This window comes from Sarcophilus harrisii, chromosome 1 (genome assembly GCF_902635505.1).
Source record: "Sarcophilus harrisii chromosome 1, mSarHar1.11, whole genome shotgun sequence".
Taxonomy (NCBI): domain Eukaryota; kingdom Metazoa; phylum Chordata; class Mammalia; order Dasyuromorphia; family Dasyuridae; genus Sarcophilus; species Sarcophilus harrisii.
This window is the reverse complement of record NC_045426.1, coordinates 226,083,470-226,107,436: the sequence shown is the minus strand read 5'-3', so window position 1 is coordinate 226,107,436 and position 23,967 is coordinate 226,083,470. Positions and strand designations below refer to the sequence as shown.

At 35.2% G+C, this 23,967-nt stretch overlaps 1 protein-coding gene across 1 annotated transcript in view; it reads right to left on the bottom strand.

The window, feature by feature from the left end:
- Positions 1-23,967, bottom strand: part of CDC14B (cell division cycle 14B) — a 140,303-nt gene that overhangs the window by 100,206 nt on the left and 16,130 nt on the right. The window contains exon 6 of the mRNA XM_023497304.2: positions 21,824-21,925. Within this exon, the coding sequence (XP_023353072.1) occupies positions 21,824-21,925 (102 nt within the window). The remainder of the gene's footprint in view (positions 1-21,823; positions 21,926-23,967) is intronic.

The window sequence follows — 23,967 nt, the reverse complement described above, 5'->3', positions numbered from 1 at the left end:
AATAAGGGATAACAATATATTCCTAGCTTACCTCACAGGACGATTATGAGAAAAGCCCATTAAGATAAAGCATTTGGGTAATCCTAAGGGACTTTATAAATGTGTGCTATCATTATTAATGCAGGTTCAAATGAACAGTGGTCATATCATAGGAAAGAAAAGAAATAAAGGGTCCAAATTTCCCACAAAAATGGTAATCAACTGCTGGATGCTACATGCATTTGCAAAAGTTTGCAATTTAACTCTAACTCTCCAAAAAGGAAGAACAGTTCTATTAGTATCTTAAATACTTTGTGCATTGTTCTAGCTTAATCGAGTAGAAAAAAATGCCATTCAGGAAACTGTAATGCCAGAGAAACTGAGGCAAGACAGAGATTGGTTTTTAATCTTTTAATGTGGAGAGTTTTAGGCTAGCTGACCAAATGGAACTCATGTTCAAAAATCATTCTGCCCCAAGGAACTGAGGTAGGGAACTTTTATAGCTAACTAAGGTTTGCAAACAGAATACATAACCTGAGTACATAATCTTACAGAAGGAAAAGGGCAGATAAGGGGGGTTAAGATACTGGATGGGTAGACAAGCCATAATTCCAGGAAAGGATCATAACTTAATCCTGACAGGATAAGGGTCAAGGTAAGAAGGTCCAGAGCAGGAGACAGGTAGGTGAGAGACAATACTCAAAGGGAGAGAAAATTGTCCTAGCAAGGATCTAGATAATGCACCTGCCTTTTTGTGACTCAATGACATGTCAAGAATTTTCTTGACTCAATTCTCCCAGTTCTAATGGCAAGGAGGAAGAAGGGGGAGGAGGATGGCCATAATAATTTTATTCAGGGCATAACAAAACATCATATATTTGCAAAAAATAATATGCCTATCATGAAGTGAGAATGAATGAGAAGAGATATACACCTAATGCCGAGGGTAGATAGTTTCTATCCTCAAGGAGCTTATGTCCAAAGAAGACTGCTTCCAGATATCAGCTGTATCTTATGCAAAGTCCTTTTTCAAGGACATAGTTAAGAATCAGGAAGAAAAAGCATGGATAGGTTGCAATCTGTATTCTTGGAAACAGTATTTATATTGATGAAACCTCCTAGGTCCATTAAAATACAACACTACTTTTTTAGAATATTTTCCCAATCTATACTATGCAGGGGTCTTCAAACTTTTAAAATAGGGGCAAGTTCACTGTTCCTCAGACTGTTGGATGCCCAGAATATAATAAAAACAAAAACTTTGTTTTGTGGGCCTTTCATAGTCCTGGGTGAGGGGGATAAACATCCTTCGCTGCTGCATCAGGCCATAGTTTGAGGACCCCTGATAAGGGTTAGATCTCCAGAATACCTACTATGTTGTAAAGGATAGCCCAAAGAGTCTGCATTATTAACTTGGAGCTATTTGGCTAAGGGTCTGCAACCAATGCAACAGTGTCCTATTCAGTAGGTCAATGGACTCAATCCACTCTTAACAAAGGTATTTTCTCAAATGCTATAATTAAGAATAATAATTAAAAGAACATAACATCCATAGAAAGAGCTCTCCAATTTGGAGTATAATGGTAATATACACACATTCTTGTGTATAGAAAAGGTGACTCCTAATTTCTGGTGCTGTAGTCCCTGGAAACCCTTCCTTTCATTGTTAGATTCCAGATGTAGCTAACTTTAAGTAGAACACTTCCACTCAATTGTGTTTCCAGCTCCTCACCAAAGCCACTTTTTTTCTTTACTGATAAGTGATCTGCTCTTTGAAGCTGTTTTCTTCAAGTGACTAATACTCTTTTTCTATGTATTTCTAGAGTGTGTTGGCTTGCTGAATTGTGGTTTGAACTTTCTTGAACTGAAAAATTCTTGAGCTGCTGAGTAGTATGTCTATTGCTCTACTGCAAGACAGTATTACTGATTAGTGTAGGAAGGAAAGAGAAATTATATATATATATATATATATATATATATATATATATATATATATAATTTTTTTTTTTTTGGCTGAGGCAATTGGTGTTAACTGACTTGCCCAAGTTCACACAGCTAGGAAGTGTTAAGTGTCTGAGTTCAGATTTGAACTCAGGTCCTCCTGACTTCCGAGCTGGTGCTCTATCCACTGTGCCACCTAGCCGCCCCAAGAAATAATATTTTTTAAATAGAATTATAGTAAAGTATGTTATTCTGGCTTAACCAGGCATACATATTTAAATATTGTGTAATTAAATTTCTCTTTCATATAAAATTAGCTGCTAAAATGAAATTAATAAAAAAAAATCTCTAGTCCTTTCAATCCTTAAACACCTCAGTCTGATTATATCATTACATCACACTAAGTATATGCCAACTAGAGTGATGATATCATTATATCATACTAGAATGATTATATCATTGTATCATACTAAGTATATGTGAACTAGAGAACCATTATCTCATCAATCACACTGAGTAAACACCCTGCTGTAAGTATCCTTGCTTCAACTACACCTTTCCCAGAATTCCCCCATTATCTGCAACCCTCTGCACTTGAAATTCAAACTTGTAAAAAAAATCTAACTTAGCATCTTTATATGGTGGATTTATTCCTGGAGTTGGGATTTTTATGTATACTTTATTGCTTGTTCCTGGGAGAAGTCTGGCACTTTTTAGGATACTTAAAGCTCTCCTGATTTTGATTTTTGTTTTCTAGTATTCTCAGTGAATATGGACTTGGAATACTTTAAGCTAACATGAATTAATACAATGATTAATAAATCTGAACAATCTGTGATTCCATCAACACTGGCAACTCCTTGCACCAAATTCTTTCACAACTCATTTAATGTCACAAGTTAGTAAATAATTCATAGGGAATAGTCTGAAAAACAAGAAAATGATGTGGCTAGTGAGATTCATATGGTTATAAGCTCAGCACACTATTCAGTCTGCCATACTGCTACTTCTACCAACAGTATGAGATAGGGAAGAAGAGAACTAACATTTATTAAGCTTTCAGTATATACTAAGCTGGCAAAGTGGCCCAGTGATAGGAGGCCAGATATGGAATCAGGAAAGATTCCTTTTTGTGAGTTCAAATTCAGCCTCAGCAATTCTAATAAACTTTGGATAGAAAAAATGTCATCTGCACCTAGAGAGAGAATTAAGGAGAATCAATGTAAATCAACACATGGTATTTTCACTTTTTTTTCCTTTTTCTTCAGTTTTGTTCTCATGGTTTTTCCCTTTTGTCTGATTTTTCTTTCCCAACATGATTCATAAAGAAATGTGTATTTTAAAAAATTAATGTACATATATAACCAGAAAACAAAATAAAAAAAAAAATTCAGCCTCAGACACTTATTGTGTGACCTTGGGCAAATGACAATTCTTTTTGACTCTGTTTCCTAATCTATGAAATAAGCTAGAAAAGGAAATTACAAACCACTCTAGTATCTTTGCCAGGAAAACCCCAGATAAGAGTCACAAAGAGTCAGACACAAATGAAAACAACTGAATGACAAGAACAAAAATGTGCCAGAAATGTACTAAGCACTCACAAATATCTCATTTGATCCTCATAATAATTCTGGGAGGTAAATGCTGTTAGTAACCCCATTTTATGGTTGAGGAGATATCAAGCGACTTGTCTGAAGCCAATTTTGAATTTGTCTTCCTGACTCTAGGCCCAGTGCTCTATCCACTGTGCCACAGAAGCCCAAAAAAGCTACCGTAAATTTAAACTGCATTAAGAAAAACACAGTGTTCAACATTTTGGTGGTGAAAAGGCCTTTGGTACTGTGTCGGATGGGTGCTAGAAGCCTTTTCCCAAATTAACTCATCAGAGACATCTTCAGGTACAAAGAGAGTTTATTTAGTCCCTGCAGGGAGAGGCCCAGGAGGTATCTCAGCTCCCAACATGTACTCCACCTGACAAGCTGGAAGCAGTGCAGCTGAGGCAGCTGAGGACGATTATCCCCCTCACCCAGGGCTATAAAGTTTCTTTATTTAAAGGCCCACAAAACAAAGTTTTTTGTTTTTACTATAGTCTGACCCTCCAACAATCTGAGGGACAGTGAACTGGCCCCCTATTTAAAAAGTTTGAGGACCCCTGATAGGCTTAGTCTTATATACTTCTTGAGAAAGCTTCATCTGTCTATCTCACTCAGTACTATGTCCTTGTCTGATCATAAACATTGGCCTCTTTATTGTTTCTGAAATACAACACTTCCTCTCCCAATTCTGTTCCCCATTCTAGGAACGTTCTCCCTCTTCATTTCTATCTCTAAGCTTTCCTGACTTCCTGTGAGTCCTAACTAAAATCCCACCTGATTCCCCCTAAATTCTGGGGCCTTCCCTCTGTTAATTTATTAATTTTCAATTTATCCTGTATGTAGCCTCTTTATAGATATTTGCATATTGTCTTCCCTATTAGACAGCATGCTCCATATCCCCAAGGCTTAGTACAAGGCCTGGCACACAGCAGGTACTTAATAAATGTTTGTTGACTGAGTTCAGAGTGCCACATTTTAGGAAGAATTTAATTAGCTGGAAAGACTTTCAGAGTGAGGGGTGGAGAGAATTATTCTGTGCTGTATGCCTCATCAAAAGCAAAATTGCTTCTCATGCCTCCTTTGAAAGACCCTGAAGGCAGAATTGGCAGAGGTGGAATAAAAGCAAATTCAAGCTTTGTACACTTATAACTCAGGTTTCAAATTGGAGGTGTTTTAGGAGCTAGTGCTTAGAGGATGACTCCTCAGTGAGTAGAGAATGATGATTCAGTGCTGTGTGCCTCCTCAAAGGGCAGACTTGGAGAAGCTCACTTTGGAAAAGAGAAGCATTCTTCTTATTTTCTTTAAGAAAGTGCTGCCAATAAACTTGGGTACTGACTCCAGCCATAGAAAGAGATAGACTTCAGAGGGCAGGCATATAGGGAAAGACTGGCCCCTTACTGTTGCCTGATTTCCATTTTGTCTCCCTAGGCACTTCAGAAAATTTTCCTTTGGGAGATGACAGAGACTGTCTCTTGGTTTAATCAAAAAAACATTGTTCTCAGTGGGAGAACTCATTCACTCTTCGTATTTTCTGCCCTCTGCAGTCTTTTAAAGTCTTTTTACACCTAACTCATTCTCAGGTATTCTGAGATTTAGTGCAGTTTCTCACTCAAGACATTCCATCTCTTGATTCTAAGAGGTTCTTCAGAATAATAATACTTGCTTAATGTAATATAGAGAGTCAGTGGCTGAGTGCAATTTGAATCCAGAATGTCTGACTTCAAATTTATTATTCTTTCTACCATATTATATGCATGACATTTTCAATACCTGCAAGGAGTTTTATAGAGTGTTTTTTACAAGTATTATCTCATTTGATCATTAGAACAACCCTGGCTAGTAGCTATTATTATTATTCCCATTTTAGTGAAAAGGAAACTGAAGCAAATTAAGTAAGTTTTCCAACATCATACAGCTAGTGTTTATTTGAAGCCACATTTTAACTCAGGTCTTCCTAACTCTAGTTACAGTGCTCTGTGTATTGTGCCACTTAACTGTTCACAAAAATTCAACCTGGCATTTACAGTCCTTTATATGGGGACAGATTGGTGGTACAATGGATAGAGGACCAACCCTGAAGTCAAGAGAATACAACTTCAAATCCAGCCTTACTAGCTGTGTGACCCTAGCAAGTCACCTAGCTCTTACTGCCACAAAAAATAAAAATAAAAATAAAAAAATTAGGCCCTTTATAATCTGGTTAGACAGCTGGCATTAAGTATGAAATGTTAGGATATGTTTTTTGGCAAGATGGGAAAGAAAAGATGATGTGGGGAGTGGGAGGGGGAAAAGGGGAAAAAGCTGGAAGGATTTAGGGGCAACTAGATGGTGTAGTGGATAGAGTGCCAGTCCAGGAGTCAGGAGCACCTAAATTGAAATCTGGCCTCAAACACTTCATACTTACTAGCTGTGTGACTCTGGGCAAGTCACTTAATCCCAACTGTCTTGCCTAAAAAACAAAACAAAGAGTGGGGATGACTTTGGAGGATGTTGCAGTAGAAGAATAGATATCATAGAAATGAATATAGTAGAGAAAGGTAAGCAATAACTGTTCTAATTGATCAGAAATCCCTATTTGAGTGAAATGTATTCACTTTAATAAAAATTTTGTTAAAGAAAGGTAGTTCTATCATTAAGTTACTAGAATATTAAAAGATATCATTATGGTTCACTTCCTCCATCTCTTGCCTTTTTTTTTTTTTTTTTTTTTTTTTGGCCATTTTGGCTTGTTCTCTTCCTTGTCCCATCCTCTAAATGTGGATATGGGCCAAAGATTGGTCCTTGGCACTCTGCTTTTCTCTCTAAGAAAGCTCATTTACTCTCACAATTTTATTTATTACCTCCATCTGGGTAGCTTATAAATCTCCATCTTCAAACCTGACCTCTATACATCCACATCTCCAATGCTTGATGGATATTTTCCCTTGGATACACTGCCATTATTTTGAATTCGATCTGTCTAAAACCAAATCCATCATTTCTTTACCCCCAAACTGGTTACCCCTTTAGATTGGGTAACAAATCTATTTTTATTTTGTCTTTGTCAGATCCTATCAGGAGTATTATGTGATGTTTTGAGCGTCATGTTTTAGAAAGGACATTGACAAAATGCTGCATTCCAGATAAGGGTGTCCAGAATTCAAGAAGAATATAAGCCATGGAAATGAGAATTATTTGGAGCTATTTGAATGTTTAATCTGGAAAGGAGAAAGCTTTGACATAATAGATATCTTTGAGTATTTGAAGGGTTTGTAAAGTGAAAGAGTGATTAGATTTGTGCTTGACTTCAGAGGACAGAACTAATGTATATTTAAGTTCGATGTAAAAACAAACTTTATAATTGTTTAAAGTAGAACAAGTAAATGTACTGCCTCAGAAGGTGATGTGTTTCCTTTAATATACATTCTTCAAGTAATGGATGATCACTCATTAGGAATGGTAAAGATAGGATTCTTATTTTTATTCAAGAACAAATCAAATTAGATGGTCTCTGAAATTAACATCAAACTCTGACTTTCTGAGATTTTGTGGTTTTATCATTTTCATTGGTGGCACATTATTTTCTTAGGCAACCATGTTTCTCTTTGACTTTTGTACTGAATTAATCACCAAGTCTTGTCAATTTTCTGTTTGCAATATTTTTTTCCCTATCTGACTCTCCTTTTCCCATTGTTACCAAATATCTTCTAATTACAATAATCTTCTTTTTATGGGTCATTAGACTTTGGGGATATATTGGAAGTGAATAAGGATCACTAGACCTGGGTCAGTAATTCTAATCTAAATTCTAGTCCTGATTTCACCACTTCCTTCCTAGTCTTGTGGTATGAAATTTTCTTCATCCTCATACACTATGATCTTCAGTATAAATTGGAAAAGATACTATTCTCATTACCTGAATTCAATTCAATTGATCAATTGCAATTGCACATTGATAATTTGCAATTATCTTGCAAAGTTACTGTGAGAAAAGGGTTTTGCAAACTGCCAAGCAAATATAACCTGGGTGTCAGGTCCAAGCCTATCATGGCAGTTCTCATGGTAGTTTGGTTCCCCTAGATTTAAAAGCAGCAGGGAAACTCATTTAGTTTGCTTGCTACCAAGATATTTAGTTGACTCATCTGCTGGCAAGTTTAGGCTCCCAATGTCACTGAAAAATCATAACATTTACTACTAACAGAACTGAAAAGTAAAGCAAAGAAAGTAATCACAGCTTTAATTCCCCAGAACAAGTCAGATCTCCGTCCCTTTCAAAAACATACAAAGAAAAAAGGGGATATTTGGGTAATTACTCTGTAGTTGGAGTAGAAATGGGATCAACTTAGGTGGGGGGCTAGAAATTTCCATGTATTTATTATTGTATCCATGCTCACATCACTGACTCTTTCACCAGGCAGCTAGTAATCTTTTATAGATAGAAAAACTTCCTTATTTTACTATGGAGGTCCTGAATGGTGGATGTGGTGGGCAGAGAGAAACTAAAGAGTTGATAAAATTTATCCCTGGTGCAGGCAGGAAAAAGGCTTTGATTAGCTCTGTGGTTGATCTCACCTTTTGTGGAGATCATCCAATCAGAAATCCAATTTATCTCAACCCTCTTAGCCCACCCTCTAAGTACATTGTTATTTTTTTTCATTCTCAGTTTTCCCCTGCCTCTTTTAGCAGCTTCATATTTAGTATGTTGTGCCACAGTTCTCTTTTAATGTCCTGATCCAGTTTCCCTAATTGTCCTATCCAGTTACTCTTCCTCAGGTTATAATCGTTCCCTTTTTCTTTTTTTTTTTTTTTTTTTTTTTTTGATTGTGTCTATTTAATTTTGTTACAAAACCTCAAATGAGCTCTCACTGCTGCTAGGCAATTTTTTTTTTTTTAAATATAGCTTTTTATTTACAAGTTATATGCATGGGTAATTTTCAGCATTGACAATTGCCAAACCTTTTGTTCCAATTTTTCCCCTCCTTATCCCCCACCCCCTCCCCCAGATGGCAGGTTGACCAATACATGTTAAATATGTTAAAGTATAAATTAAATACAATATAAGTATACGTGTCCAAACAGTTATTTTGTTGTTCAAAAAGAACAAGACTTTGAAATAGTGTACAATTAGCCTGTGAAGGAAATCAAAAGCGCAGGTTGACAAAAATAGAGTGTTTGGGAATTCTATGTAGTGGTTCATAGTCATCTCCCAGAGTTCTTTCACTGGGTGTAGCTGGTTCAATTCATTACTGCTCTATTGGAACTGATTTGGTTCATCTCATTGTTGAAGTGGGCCACGTCCATCACAATTGATCATCATATAGTATTGTTGTGGAAGTATATAATGATCTCCTGGTCCTGCTCACTTCACTCAGCATCAGTTCATCAGTTCATGTAAGTCACTCCAGGCCTTTCTGAAATCATCCTGCTGGTCATTTCTTTACAGAACAATAATATTCCATAATATTCATATACCACAATTTATTCAGCCATTCTCCAATTGATGGTCGTCCACTCAGTTTCCAGTTTCTGGCTACTACAAAGAGGGCTGCCACAAACATTCTAGCACATACAGGTCCCTTTCCCTTTTTAAAAATCTCTTTGGGATAAAAGCCCAGCAGTAACAGCTGGATCAAAGGGTATGTACAGTTTGATAACTTTTTGAGCATAGTTCCAAATTGCTCCCAGAATGGCTGGATGTATTCACAATTCCACCAACATAACCATTCCCTCTTAATGTTTGATAGGATAAAGGTCTTTGTCCATTTTACATGTTATTAGAATATTAGGAGCCTCTCCAGTACCTCCCATTATGTCATCCTAGGTGCCTCCCCCCATTAGGTCATTGTTTTTGTTACCCTATAAAAGAATCTTGTATCTGACATTCCCTGCTGGATTAGTCCTGGGACCAAACCATGGATCCATTTAGTCCCAGTAAATCTCTCCATTAAATAAATTATTAAATTGTTCTCTAATCTCTATCAATTATAAGCTTTTGGCCCACAGAATTCTGGGAAATGTTATCTTCTCCTATTTTTGCTGTTCATTTGTTTAAATAGTGTCTGAGCCCATTTGGAGTTTTCTTAGTAGTTGGAGTAGTTTGCTATTTCCTTCTCCATTTACAGATTTCCTTCTTATTTACAGATTTTACTTTTTTTTTTTTTTTTAAACATTTTACATTTACAGAAGAGACCTTCTTTTACAAATGAAGTTAACATGTCCAGTCACACTTATAGTGTTTGAGGTCACATTTGAACTCAGGTCTTCCTGATTCTAGGCCTCTACTACTGTTGCCATGCTCTAATTTTTAGATGCTTTGTTGCCTTCACTTCCTCTGCCTACTTCAAAGGTAAGAGAAAAGGAAAAGGGTAACCATGAGTTGATCTATTTAGCTATTAGTTTAATCTAGATAAGAAAGGATGGTTCCCCTAGCGATATGAATTCTAAACTAGCTTATTCTGTTCCCTTATGAGGAAATGCTTTAATCAATCATATTCTTACACACAAAAAAGATCAACTTTCCCACTGTCTTAGTAGCATTGTTAAGACAGTCATGATGTGAACTCTTATCAACCATAATCTCATACAAAAGGTTAGTTTTCCCAAACTATGTTGTTAGCATATTTAAGACAATCTCAACTGTCTCATTACACATCTAGATTCTGCCTTTATTGGCCCCTCTGAGATATTAAAAGTCATTCTCCACAAAAGCTCGCTGCTTAATTATCTATAATTCTATCTTGCTTTGTCATATTTGGTTAAGCCCATGAATTATTTCATGTAATAAATGGCACATCTTTATAACCTGTGATAAATGCCTATCATGATTGTTTCATGTTGCTAATTGAGCCATTATGCTCTCCCAAATCTACTTCATAAATCTATTTCATATACCATTTCATTGCCACTACTTTTGCTGATATCAGTCACAGAAGACATAGAATATAATTACAAGGAATAAAGAAGTATAAGATCCATTGTTTTCCTACACCCACAATAATGTATAAAGAAATTCTTTTGCAAACTTGAGAAGAATATAGGATGTTAGCCACTGTATGAAGGGAATTGACACTACTTAAGAAATAAAACAATTAACTAAATACGTCATATTATATGACAAAAGTAAGCCATCTAGCAATTTGAGTTTGAGAATGGGAGAGGATAGGAAATCCTTAAAAAGGAAAATAAGCCATACGTCTGTGAAGGAGAGCTACCAAATAAATAGAGATACTGAATTTAGTAGTGAATAGAAGCAGATATTCCAGAGACAGACCCAAGCACAGAACCAGGACAGAAAAACAGCTTTGAAGCATGGGACCTCTAGAGGAGGGAGAAAAGCTGGTTATGGAGAAGACCCTGTGAGCATGTCTGAGCAACATTCCCAGCTGAGATATAGAGCTGCAGGGAATATGTATGAGAACTCTGTGAAGAGTGATTTCTAGGTTTGTAATACCAGGAGTTGTGAGTTGCTTTTACCACACATGTAGACCATACATGCACCTCTTTACCATTATACATTAAATTTGATTTTCCAACTTATTGTTGAGGAAAAGGCCCCCCAATGAGATCCCCTTCTCAGTGTCATGGATTTGGCAAAAGAATTAGCACATTCAGTCTCCAGCTTAAGGGGCAAAGATTTATATCATTCCTTGACAGTTAATTTCCAAGGAAACTTAGCTAAGAGTCAGAATCAAGAAGATAATTTTATAGGAAAGAGAAACAAAAATTAAATTGGCATGCTAATATGATGGTTTAGAGGTATAATTGAGGAGCGGTAAGGAGTGGGGTAGTTCCTATTATTGAGTCCTATGACTCACAGATCAATAGATAGGCCAGTCTTGTTTGTGGTACTCCCAAGTCACACACCTCATCATTATGAATCTTTATATAGAGTTTTTATTTTCCAACTAGATCAAAACTTCTTTAACTGTGGATTACAATCCTATATGAGGTTTCATAACTGAATGTGAGGGTTACAAAATGATTTATTATCTTTTTTTTTTTAAGTAAATTCATTTATTTTTAATACACATTACTTTATGAAATGTTGGGAGAGAAAAATCAAGCAAAAAGGAAAAACCATGGGAGAGATTTAAAAAAAAAAAAACAGAAAAAAGAAAGAAAGAAAGAAAAGAAAAAAGAAAGTGAACATAACATGTATTTATTTACATTCCGTCTCCTTAGTTATTTTTCTGAATGCATCTAGCATTTTCTGTCCAAAGTCTATTGGGATTGCTTTGGATCACTGAACCAATGAGAAGAACTAAGTCTTTCATGTTGATCATTGCACATTCTTATTGTTGTTGTGTACAATGTATTCCTGGTTCTGATGTAATAGAATGAACTGTGTCCCCCTCATCTTTGGAGGGGGGTAGACATGGGTTGGAAAAACCATAACCCCTCCTGACCTTTGGGAGCAATCCCACCCACCAATTCCTAGGGGAAACTCCCATAATAATCTCCACCTACAATTCAGTTGGAGATCTTGGCCTAGGGCATAATTACCACCAATTAATTATTGATTAGTTTTTAAATTCATCTGGAGATGCTCCTTAACCCCAGGCCATAGAAACCTAAATATAATCAAGGTTGTGAAACTTTCCTAATCAGGAAGAGCCCACTGAGGGAACTTCTCAGTGTAATAAATGCTTTTTCTTGGTAAAAAACCGGAACCCCATTGCTGTTATGTTATCTCTCACCTCTCAATAATTCTGCATAATTTGTTATCAGTAAATGTTTGATTTTGCATAATTATTTTATATACCTGTATTCCTGGAGTGGTATAAAAATTTATTGGGTGAAAAGTGAAGAAAGCTGAAGAAGCTTTGAAATAAAAAATAAGTAATATAAAAGCAGGACTATTCTACACTTGTTTTTCTTACAATGCCTGGCATGGTACTTTGCATTTAGTATTGTGTCGGACAGATCAGGTGCAAGACCCCCTTCCCAATCCAATTAACTAATCAGAGACATCATCAGGTACAAAGAGAAAACATTTATTTAATCCCTGCAAGGAGAGGCCCAGACACACCTGGGAGCCATCCTAGCTCCCCTCCATGTACTCCTGGAACCTGACTTGCTTCAAAAGGACTCAAACCTTCTCATTGGATAGACTAAAAGGACATAATCATCCTTGACCAATAATCACCAATGCTGGCTTCCTGCGACTTTCTGTATCTCAGGTTCAAAGTTCATTCCTCCATAAAGTAAATGAGCTCCCCAAGATCTTAGTTCTGGAAACATGTGACTCAATCCTGAGAAATATTTCATCCATTCAATCCCATTCAGTATGCTAGTATGTGTTCAATAAATGTACATTGACTGAAAGCCATTTCTTCTATGAGGAGGTTCCATAATACCAACACAAAGAGAGGGCTGTCATTTTAAAAAGAGTTATGACAAAAGTTGATAAAAGATATCAATTGTTATCTCATGGCTTATAAAAGAGCTATGTATGTAACAGAGTTCATAGCTATTATTATAATATATATCATAATTATATATATATATATATTTATATGCATATATGTAATTAAACTGCTATAATGGTTGAGTTGGTCTCTTTAGATAGAAAATGTAAATACATTTTTCCCCCATTTCTGCTGCAAATGTAAATCAATAGTATGCTATCTTCAATGCTCCACTTTCTATTCAGGACATTGAAATTCTAAAAGCAATTATAATACAGCTCATTATAAAACCTAGGAGTGAACAGAAAGCTTAGCATTATTTGTCCTGCAAATTGGTAGGTAAAATAGTTGCTTTAAACAATGAGATCTGAACTAAATTTCAAATTTAAACATTATTAGTCAATAAGCTTTAAAGTTTACAATACTTTTGTTTTTAGACAACAAGAAGGCAATTGTTCTATGATATAGCACATTGTAACTGTACCTTACCAAAACAAAGCAAGGGCTATTTGCATAACATAGAGAACTGGATTATTGTACACATGTCTTCATATATAAAATCAGCCATCTACAAGATGTGACTCAGCATTTAGGTATAAAATGAACCTAAAACTTTGAGTTATACAGTGCCGTCCTTGATTAAAACTGTTTGTAGATCAATTATGGTGGCAATCTTACTTTTAAATGAGAAAGTTCAGAAGTAGTGGCTGAGTAAGAGCTTGTGGCTAAAATCAGCTCTCCATTACTTCAGAGCAGTAAGAAATGCAACAAATAAAAGTAAGAACAAGAACAATTAATGTTATGCCACAGTTCTTTTTTATTGTCCTGACTTAGTTTCCCTAATTATCCTGACTCAGTCCTGCCTCAGTTTCCCTGCTTCTCAGTCCTGCAAAACTTCCCCTCCCTCTTTATCAGAATATTTGATAAGGATAAAAGATCTTATGTTTTAGAGCAGTGGTTCTCAAAGTATGGTCTAGAGAATCCTGAGGATCTCTGAAACCCTTTTAGAGGGTCTACAAATTCAAAAATAGTTTTTATTTCCAATATGGTAAATGTCTATAAATATAACCCAGATAAACAAAACCACTTTGGAGAGATCCTCAATAATTTTTAATAGGATAAAGATACTGAAAACAAAAGTTTGAGAACTACTGTTTTAGAATATCAGAATGCCTCTCCTCATCCCAAGCTACTGGAATGCCAGATACCGTTTTATCAAGATGCCTCTCTCCATGTCAGGGGTGTCTCCCCCTGATTATGTCATCCCATCTCCCATGGCTCACCCCACCCTGTCAGAGTCCCATTCCCAATCTCTGTACCCTGACTCCGCTCCTGCCTCAGTCTATCCTCTGTGTCTGAGCCATGTGTATCTATGTCATTGAGAACTTTGATTGTTTGTTGGATTCTTGGAGATGATAGTCTCCTTCAGCCTGGAACCAAACCATGCATCCATTTGATTCCAGTATCTCTATCCATTTAATAAATTATTAAATACTCTCTAATCTCTATCTTGCTAAGTTTCTCAGGCATTACACTAAAAGAAAGGAAAAAGGAGGTGTTCATAAGAAAAACCGCCATAGAAAAGTCAACTGAAGAAATTAATAAGTTATAAAAAAGTCACCTAAAAATAACTACAATGGAGTAAAAGAATACAAGGAAAAATCTTTAGAAGTGAATACAATAATTATTACAACTAGAATCCCTGAAAATAGAGTAAAACAACCACAAGAACCCCCAGACTCTCTAAAAAGTTTAATGTGAAAATTAAATGAAGCAAACTTGGAACTGTGAGGAAATAACTGAGTGAAGCGCTCCCTGGAAGTATAACCTAAACTATACTTTAATTGTGAGTTGGGACTTTATAATAACAAATAGAGCTATAGCTAAAAGTTGCAGGTGATTGTCCCCTCCAATTTCCCACTACCAGTACCTTAAGTTAGCATTTAAGTACTTCTTTTAAAGGTGATGATGGATGGCTTTGAATTCCATATTTGCTTGTATATCAGTTTTCTAGGGAAATGTAAATTAAGAGTTTATTATTATTACTTGTATTCCTATTTGTAAATTCCTTAGATTTACCAGTTTAGAATATAAACCTGGATTCCCCCAAATAATGGGAGAAAAGGCCAGTCTGGGGGTTGGGGGCTTCTGAGTTCAGGCTATTTAATTTGGCGTTTTGCAGTTTATACTTTGCACTTCTTTGCTGACAAACACTTTTGTCAGATGGAAGATACCTTCTCCCTGTCTTGAGAGATCTTAATAACCCCCTTTTTTGCTTTTTCTTACTCTGAATCTCTGGTTGTTTTTATGAAGGATACTGCTCCACACAAAACCTTTTAAAAAAAAATTGAAAACTGAATCAATGATTGGGAGTAGAAGTTGGCAATTATTTTAATGAAGCAGTGTGATTAAGTTTGACACCAAATGATGAAAATGGAGTAGCAATTCCGATTTCAAAATATAAGGCACAAGCCTCAAGGAACATGTGTAGAATTCATTATGGCATTCTCTTTGCTAAAAGGTACTTTTATTTATATGAAGAGGTTATGGACAAAATGAAGAGGTAAAATAGGAACCAAAAGTGGCAAATATAAAATAAAATAAAGGAACTTGTTTTCTCTGTAGTGGAACTTAGAATTAATTAGGAGAAAGGAAATATGCCATGAAGTAGAAGTGTGCCATTAACTGGCAGGCTAAATTCATAGAGGTGTTTAGTGGACTAATACCAAAAGGGGTTTGCAAGGGAAGGAGATTACACCATTGATTGTTTGGCTAACTTTAGAAGGGATTTAATACGCTATGAGAGTTAGCTACAAACAAGGAGAAAGAAAATATGAGGCTATGGGGATAAGGGAGAGAAAGAAAATATGAGGTCATGGAGGTAAAGAAGAGCAGAGGAGAAAGTGTGAAAACATATGACACCAGAAGACAGAAGGTCATGGTGATTAATTCCAAAAGGGATTCAGCAAAGATGCTAGAAGCCATGGGTAGATTTATAGGGGAAATTTAACCTCAGGAATTTCACATCATAAATTGGGTTTCTAATTGGATACAATAAGATGGGGTTTCCATCCACAGGGATGGGACTATAAGGCTAAACAGAAACCACCAGCATCCTTCCCTGCTTGCCATAAGGAGTATTATAATCTTATCAGTTCTTCAAGCTTTTTTTTGTCAACCCCACCTAGTTACCCATAAAGTAGACACCTTGAGCAAGAAATAGTAGAATGAAGATAAAAAGCAACAACATTGTACAACATATGAAGTTTTGACAAAACATTAAAAACACCGAAATGGACAATTTTGTACAAATAAAAACCATTATTACAAATTAAAAACGATGGTAAAAGAAAAAGATATAGAATGAGAAAAATCTTTGGATGAAATGTCTTAGAATAATCTCATACTCAGAATCTAGAAGTAAATGTCATAAATCTGTATCCTTAAGAGAGAAGTTTTCAAAAGAAAAATGCTAACCATCCAACCATTAACTGAAAAAAATGTAAAAATCATGAATAAAGAAATGCAAATTAAAACAATCCTGGAATATGTAAAAAGAAGGGAAGAAAGGCATAATTGGTTCAATTATTGTAAAAAACAATTTGCAATTATGCAAAGTAAAAGCTATTTATACTCTCCGACTGAATCAGAGAACCTATAATATCCCAAGGAGGTTTGAATGCAAAGAAGTCATCAATAAGTAAATAAAAATTAATAGCTTTTTTTTTTTGGCAACAAAATGTTTGTTTAAAAAAAAGGTAGTCTTAGAGCTTTAGCCCTAAGGCATTGAAATTTAGAAGATACAGAATTTACTCTTTTTGCAAGTATTAACCAGAGAGCATCTAGCCAGTAAAAATTGGTTAAAATGTAAATGTAAAACTAATAGAAATCACCCTTTTTGTCTTTCTACTTTAATCAGAAATGCTGTAAATGGAGAGGACTGGGCTTGGAGTTGAGGATTTGACTCTTGCATCAGATATTTGTTGGTTATGTGATTCTGAACATAAAAAAATAAACTTTTTAAAAAGTTTCTCTGTGCTTATTTCCTTATTTATAAAAATGGGGATAATGCTGGGACTCAATATTATAAAGAGCTTACATTAAACTGCTATATAATTATTAGCTATTATTGTGCCATTGACCCCTATATATCTATTCCCTTAATTGGTCCCCACCTTTATTATACTATTCTCCTAGGACCCTCATGGGGGATCCCTTACCTGCTACAAGCCACTAGGACACTTATAGCCATACCCCAGCTCAAGGGAGGTAATAGTAACTGTGGCCCTCTTGCTCCCAATAAAAGTCAGAGGAGCTAAAAGTTATTTGTGTAGCACTGAAGCATATAATAGTCTCCAGAGGACAGATTGTACCTTCTCTGGCATATCTAACCAAATGGGGCAGTACATTCTTGTTGCATGCCCAGTGTGAGATCAGTGTGATGTAAGTTACCCAAACTGTCATGAAACATAGGCCAAAAAGCCTTAAGCATATGAGTCAAGGGCTACCATGAAACTACAGTGGATGTGAAGGTCAGGAGTACAAAGACTTTATCACAACAGCAGTAAACTCTCTAGAGAGAATATACCAAGCTCTTTTCCCTTAGATGTACTTCACTCCAGAAGCAATTTCCTTTGTCCTAGGGTCTGAAGAAAATTAATATAATGCTGTATCACATTGATCTGAAATTTATTCTTTTCCTGATTTGGTCAGTCCCCACTTTTTTCAGTCTCAGCTCACCAGGAAGTTTTTGTAGGTTGTAACTAGTAATGTGATCACTCCTGACCCCCAAAGCATCTGCTAAATAATCTGCTTGGGCTGGGCCACTCCCAAGTGGAAACTTAGCTTTTCTTTACCCCACAAACTGAGAGGAGACAAGTCTCTTGTTCATGCTTTTCCTTCATCAAAATTAAAGGGGACTTGACCTACAAGAGGGCCATCAAACCAGGGGAAAGGATAAAAACTATTTTTGTTTTCCTAGCCAAGATTGCTAGAAGCAACTGTGTCTCAAAAAGCAACTAGCATTCCTTCAGTGTCTGAACTAAGTCTGAATGCTAGCCTACTTTCCCTAGATGCAGACTAATCTTGTCATTTCAGGATTTAGTGCAGGTCCCCACCCAAAGCACAAGAGAGTAATAGGGAAGAGCCAAGAATTCTTAACCCACCTCCTCATTAAAATGTCTATTATTTAATTGTATAAATATGTATGCATATATTAGATTTAACATATTTCTATCACGTTTAACATATATTGGATTACTTGCCATCTAGGGGAGGGGGTGGAGAAAGAGGAGGACATTTTTTTTTTTTTTTTGTAAAGGCTAATGTTGAAGAATTGTCCACACATGTTTTGAAAAATAAAAACCTTTAATTAAATAAAATAATAAATCGATCATACTCAGATCCCTAGTTTGCTGTTGAGGTGCCAGCAAGACCCATTTTAATAACAGTAAATGTGTCGCTGTTACTAAAATGATATTTTGCACTGGAGAAAACTGCATCTCAGCAGTCTGAGATCTCAGTCTGTCTCTGAGGAAGTGTCCATGAGGCAATCTGTTTTGATTTTTGAGGTCTTCTATAGAGGTTTCTCCCTCTCTCTCAACTAAAGTATTTTTCTTAAAAAGTTAAATTTTGAGGACACCTTTTGGGTTTGCCTGGAGAATCAAGTTCCTTAATTATAACTATGAATGAATTCACTTTTGAAGTGGAAGACAAACAATATCTAACCGTGTATGAGCAGTTATTTTTTATTATCTCATTCTCATCTTTTTTTTTTAAGGTTTTTTTTTTCAAAACATATGTACAGATAATTTTTCAACACTGATGCTTGCAAGACCTTGTGTTCCAAAATTTCCCCCTACTCCCTCTCCTAGATCTCATCTTTTTTTGATAAGAGTTCAGAAATGATCTGAGGATAAGTTATTAACCCAGTATCATTTTTTCAAATGCACATACATAAATAAGTATGTATGGAAACATATATACACATATGTTTATGTACATGTGTACATATAAAAATTTCATTATATAATGAAAATAATACCATGCATGATTCTTTTATTATATATATTCTTTTATTAGGTGTATAATAAAACAATAACATATTTTTGTTGTTTTTTAGTCATTTTTCAGTCTTGTCTGACTCTGTGACTCCATTTGGGGTTTTCTTGGCAAAAATATTTAAATAGTTTGTTATTTTCTTCTCCAGCTCATTTTATAGATGGGGAAAATGAGGCAAACAGGTTTATGTTATTTGGACAGCTAAGATGGGAATGGAATTGAAAAACTAGAAATCTCATCCCTCTATTGAGACAAGCAGCTGCAATGCCATGAACTCAACGAAAACTATGAGGGCAGGTAAAGGAGGAGAAAGGAAGTCATTGCCTCAGTGGTTGCTATTTTGTGGACTACTGTTCAGATAAATAAAATTATGCTTTTAAAAAGCAGAAAGAGAGTATTGGAATCTAGTACATATTCTGTTGATTGGCTGAAAACACCTGGGAATAAAGCTAAGAGTAGGCAGGAGGGCAGAGATGATATATACTTTATCTTGTACTTATATGGTTTTAATGATGTCTATATTTTGAAAATTTTTCCATCTCAAGTTATTGGGAGACTATGAGTATTTGGCATAAAGGCACTTATTTTTTAAATTATTGTGAAATTTCAAATGTTTGTGACAGCCCTTTTTGTAGTGGCTAGAAACTGGAAACTAAATGGATGTCCATCAGTTGGAGAATGGCTGAATAAATTGTGGTATATGAATATTATGGAATATTACTGTTCTGTAAGAAATGACCAACAGGATGATTTCAGAAAGGCCTGGAGAGACTTACATGAACTAATGCTGAGTGAAATGAGCAGGACCAGGAGATCATTATATACTTCAACAACAATACTATATGATGACCAGTTCTGATGGACCTGACCATCTTCAGCAATGAGATCAACCAAATCATTTCCAATGGAGCAGTAATGAACTGAACCAGCTATGCCCAGAGAAAGAACTCTGGGAGATGACTAAAAACCATTACATTGAATTCCCAATCCCTATATTTATGCCCACCTGCATTTTTTATTTCCTTCACAAGCTAATTGTACAATATTTCAAAGTCTGATTCTTTTTGTACAGCAAAATAACGTTTTGGTCATATATACTTATTGTGTATCTAATTTATATTTTAATATATTTAACATCTACTGGTCATCCTGCCATCTGGAAGGGGTGGGGGGGGGGTAAGGGGTGAAAAATTGGAACAAGAGGTTTAGCAATTGTTAATGCTGTAAAGTTACCCATGCATATAACCTGTAAATAAAAGGCTATTAAATTAAAAAAAAATTATTGTGAAATTCTTATGGATCAATGTTATATCTGGGTTTTTATAGAAAACAGTTCTATCTAAAATGATAATACCAATATAGTTTGCCTACTGAATTGTCAAGTACATTTTGGGGGATCAGCATCTATTGAGGATTTATTGTCTGAGTTTCTGGTACATATCTATTCTAGTGCTTATGTTCTATCCAATAGATACTAAATTTTTGCAACCTTTGTAATGCCGGAGAGACTGAAGCAAGATAGAGATCAGAATTTTTAATATTTTGAATTTCTGAGAGGGAGAGATTGTCTGGGACGAAAGGTTCCATTTTGGTCCCAGGGCTGATGTCTTAAAGCATTTCAGCATCAGCCTTAAATGTGAGATTCCAAAGATTTTTATATGGCTCTAGAGATCAGGGTAGACAAAGGTAAGGGGTGGAGTGACTGGTGAGTGCAAGAATTTGCAGGCAGAAACCATCAATTGGGCTCTGACAGGTTGGGGGTAGGATCATAAATTCTGAAAACTTGGGAGTGAAAGGGGTAGATATTCACTAGAGACACAAAGTCTGGAACTTAGAGATATGAAGCATATCTCTAACTAATTTATCTGCCTATGGAATGCTAAGATCAGGGCTCCCAGCCCTAATTATCTCAGTCCTGATGGTTAGGAAGAGGGGTTGCAATCAGGAAGATTGAGGCAGAACAATTCAAGGAACTGAGGCAGAACAATTTAGGGAAACTGAGGCAGGACAATAAAAGGAAACTGGCACAACACCTTCAGTAATTATTAAATTTTATTTATTTTAAGAAAAATTTCCATTTTTATTAACAACAAAATTTGAAACATTACTCTTTTAAAAAATACACCTGCACAATCATATTAATCATATGTCCACATTAATCATGTTGTGAAAGAAGAATCAGAATCATGGAAATAAGTTTAAAAGGATTGTACATCCAAAATCTCTATCAGCTTGTTTGCTGTTTTAAGAGGGGTAAAAAATTTGGAACTCAAAATCTTATAAAAGTGAATATTGAAAATAATCTTTACACGTAATTAGAAAAAATACTAAGTACAAAAATATATACTTGCCTATATTTCAAACACATTAATTTTCAAACATTTACATTTTTATTGTCATAAGAAACGTGCAAAAATGAAAATAAAATGAAATAATTCATAGCAAAACTGTCAGTTGAGTATGTTTTTGTTGTGACTATTTATACATTAATAGGCTGAGTTGAACAATCAACATTTTATTATCCATTCCTCCTAACATTCAAGCAGAAGGTTCCACCAGATGACCGAACAGGTGGTCTGCCATCTGTGACCACTGGACAGTTTTCTGTGCGTTAAGTGAACTGAACAGAAGTGTGTGAGCTAATGAGCTACTACAAAAAGAATGCCTTATAAAGATTTTTGATGTTTCATAGTGACATTTAGAATAAATTAATAACAAAAAAAATTTTCTGTTTTATTCAACTAATAGGTCATTTCTTAATCTCATAATTTTCTTTTGAAGACTTTCCACCACTCAGGATAAAGTTTTGAAAAGAGAAATATGTTTCTCTAACTCATACATCAATAATGAGAGATTTATTTGTAAAATTCACTTCTTGAACTCCTACAAGTTGCAAAATAGAGTTTATCGGTTTGTGATCTAGTCTATTCTTATCAAGGTGTATAAAATGGATGTTGTTACCTGGAACAGAAGAATAAAAACTGATTTAGTAACAGAGTATATTTGCTAATTTTTCTTATTAATATTTATTATTAATAGTAGAATGAAGGGAGCTTTTAAATTTTTAATTAACTGCTCTACAGAGACAAATGAATCACCTGGATTATAGAATATTCCCTATATCTTGCTCTAATAAATTTTAATTACAGCAACAAAGCATGCAAAGAAATATCATGAAGTGAGAGTGAAATATGACCCTTTAAAAGGTCCCAGAGGAAAGATTCTTGAATTATAACCTTCTGTTAGGTTTTATTCTTTATTATCCAAATCAAGTCAAATGCCTAGTCAGATCAAATGGTAGAATATAGGGATGAGATACAAATGTTGAGGGGGTATAAATCATCCTTGTTTCTAAAATAGTTGACTAAATAATTCATTTTTAGAATTCCACTACCAAACACTGATTTAATGGAATATTTACATTGCAATCATAACATCAAAGATTTTTTAAAGTTAAGAGATTAAAACACCCCTAGGTCTTCATAGAACTGTTCTGCACAAACCTAAATGCACAGCTTTTACTTAGCATTTTAAATCTCTTCATAGTCAGCTTCCATCCTACTTTTTTATGATGATGACACACTCATGGTAGCCTAAACTTTAGTCAACCATGATACTTGGTATAGTTCCCCTACATATTAATTCCTAACTCAATGGCTTTACATGGATTATCCTCCATTTTAGAATGCTCTCCTCTAGAATCTCTTCCTCTGAACTCCTTTGCTCTCTTTTAGGTTCACATTAAGGGTTACCTTCTTCAAGAAGCCTTTTCTGATTCTTTGGGAACAATTAACTTTCTCCCCTATTCTGTATATCATTGCATTCAATATTACTTACCTGTGAAGAAGAATATAAGCTCCTTAAGGGCAAGTATTATCCCAGGTATTTATATTCTAAGCACCTAGCACAGTACCTCATGGATTTTTAATAAATGCTTGCTGACAGAATTAAAATTTATATTCTATGTTCTATTCCCATTAAACTAAACTGGCAATCACCATTATATAGGAATCATAAAAGGAAAAATTTGAATTTATATCAGATTGTCTTACATCACTTTATCCTATTATAATCACTCCCTTGTAACTACTTTTAAAAGATAAGTGAAATGCTATATTGATCATATTGTATGGAATTAACTGAGTGAAGATACTCTTAGGGGAATATAGCCTTGAACTATACCTTAATTGTGACTTGAGACTTCAGAATAACAAATAGACTATAACTTAAAATAATTGCAGGAGTAGGTCCCCTCCAGTTTCCTACCACCTCTTAATTAGCATTTAAATATTTCTTTTAAAGGTGATATTGCTTTGAATTCTCTTATCTGAGAATATCTGCTTGTATAACAGTTATCAAGGGAAATTTAAATTAAGAGTTTATTATTAATTGACTTGTATTCTTTTGTTTTAGGGATAGATTTCTGGCATTAGATTGTAATCTTGGATTACCCCAAACAAAGGGAGAAAAAGTCAAGATGGGGGGGGGGGGGTTCTGTTCTATTTAATCTAGTGTTTTGCAGTTTATGCTTTGTGCTCCTTTTACTGACAAACATCTAGTCAGATGGGAGATGCCCTTTCTCTCTATAACCTAATAAGCCCCTTTTTGCTTTTTCTTATTCTGAGAGTCTCTGATTCTTTTTGTGGTCAATATTGTCCCATACAATGTTGTAGAAGTGTGTGAATAATCACATGAAGTTAGCTCTCTCTCCAAAAGGCTATTGTTGACTATTAGGTTATTTATTAATATTTCTCTCAATTAGTATGAAAGCTAAGTAGGTGCCATAGTGGATAGAGCTCACACACACAAAATAACTTTTCATACTGCAATGAGAAGACTGCTAGATTTTAAGTCAGAGGAGTTGGGTTCAAATTCCAGCTTTGTATGATACTACTTGAATAAATTATTTAACTAGCCGCTCTGAGCCTCAGTTTCCACATCTGTTAAAAAGGTTAAATTAGATGATCTGTGTTCTGCCACAGTTCCCTTTTAATGTCCTGACC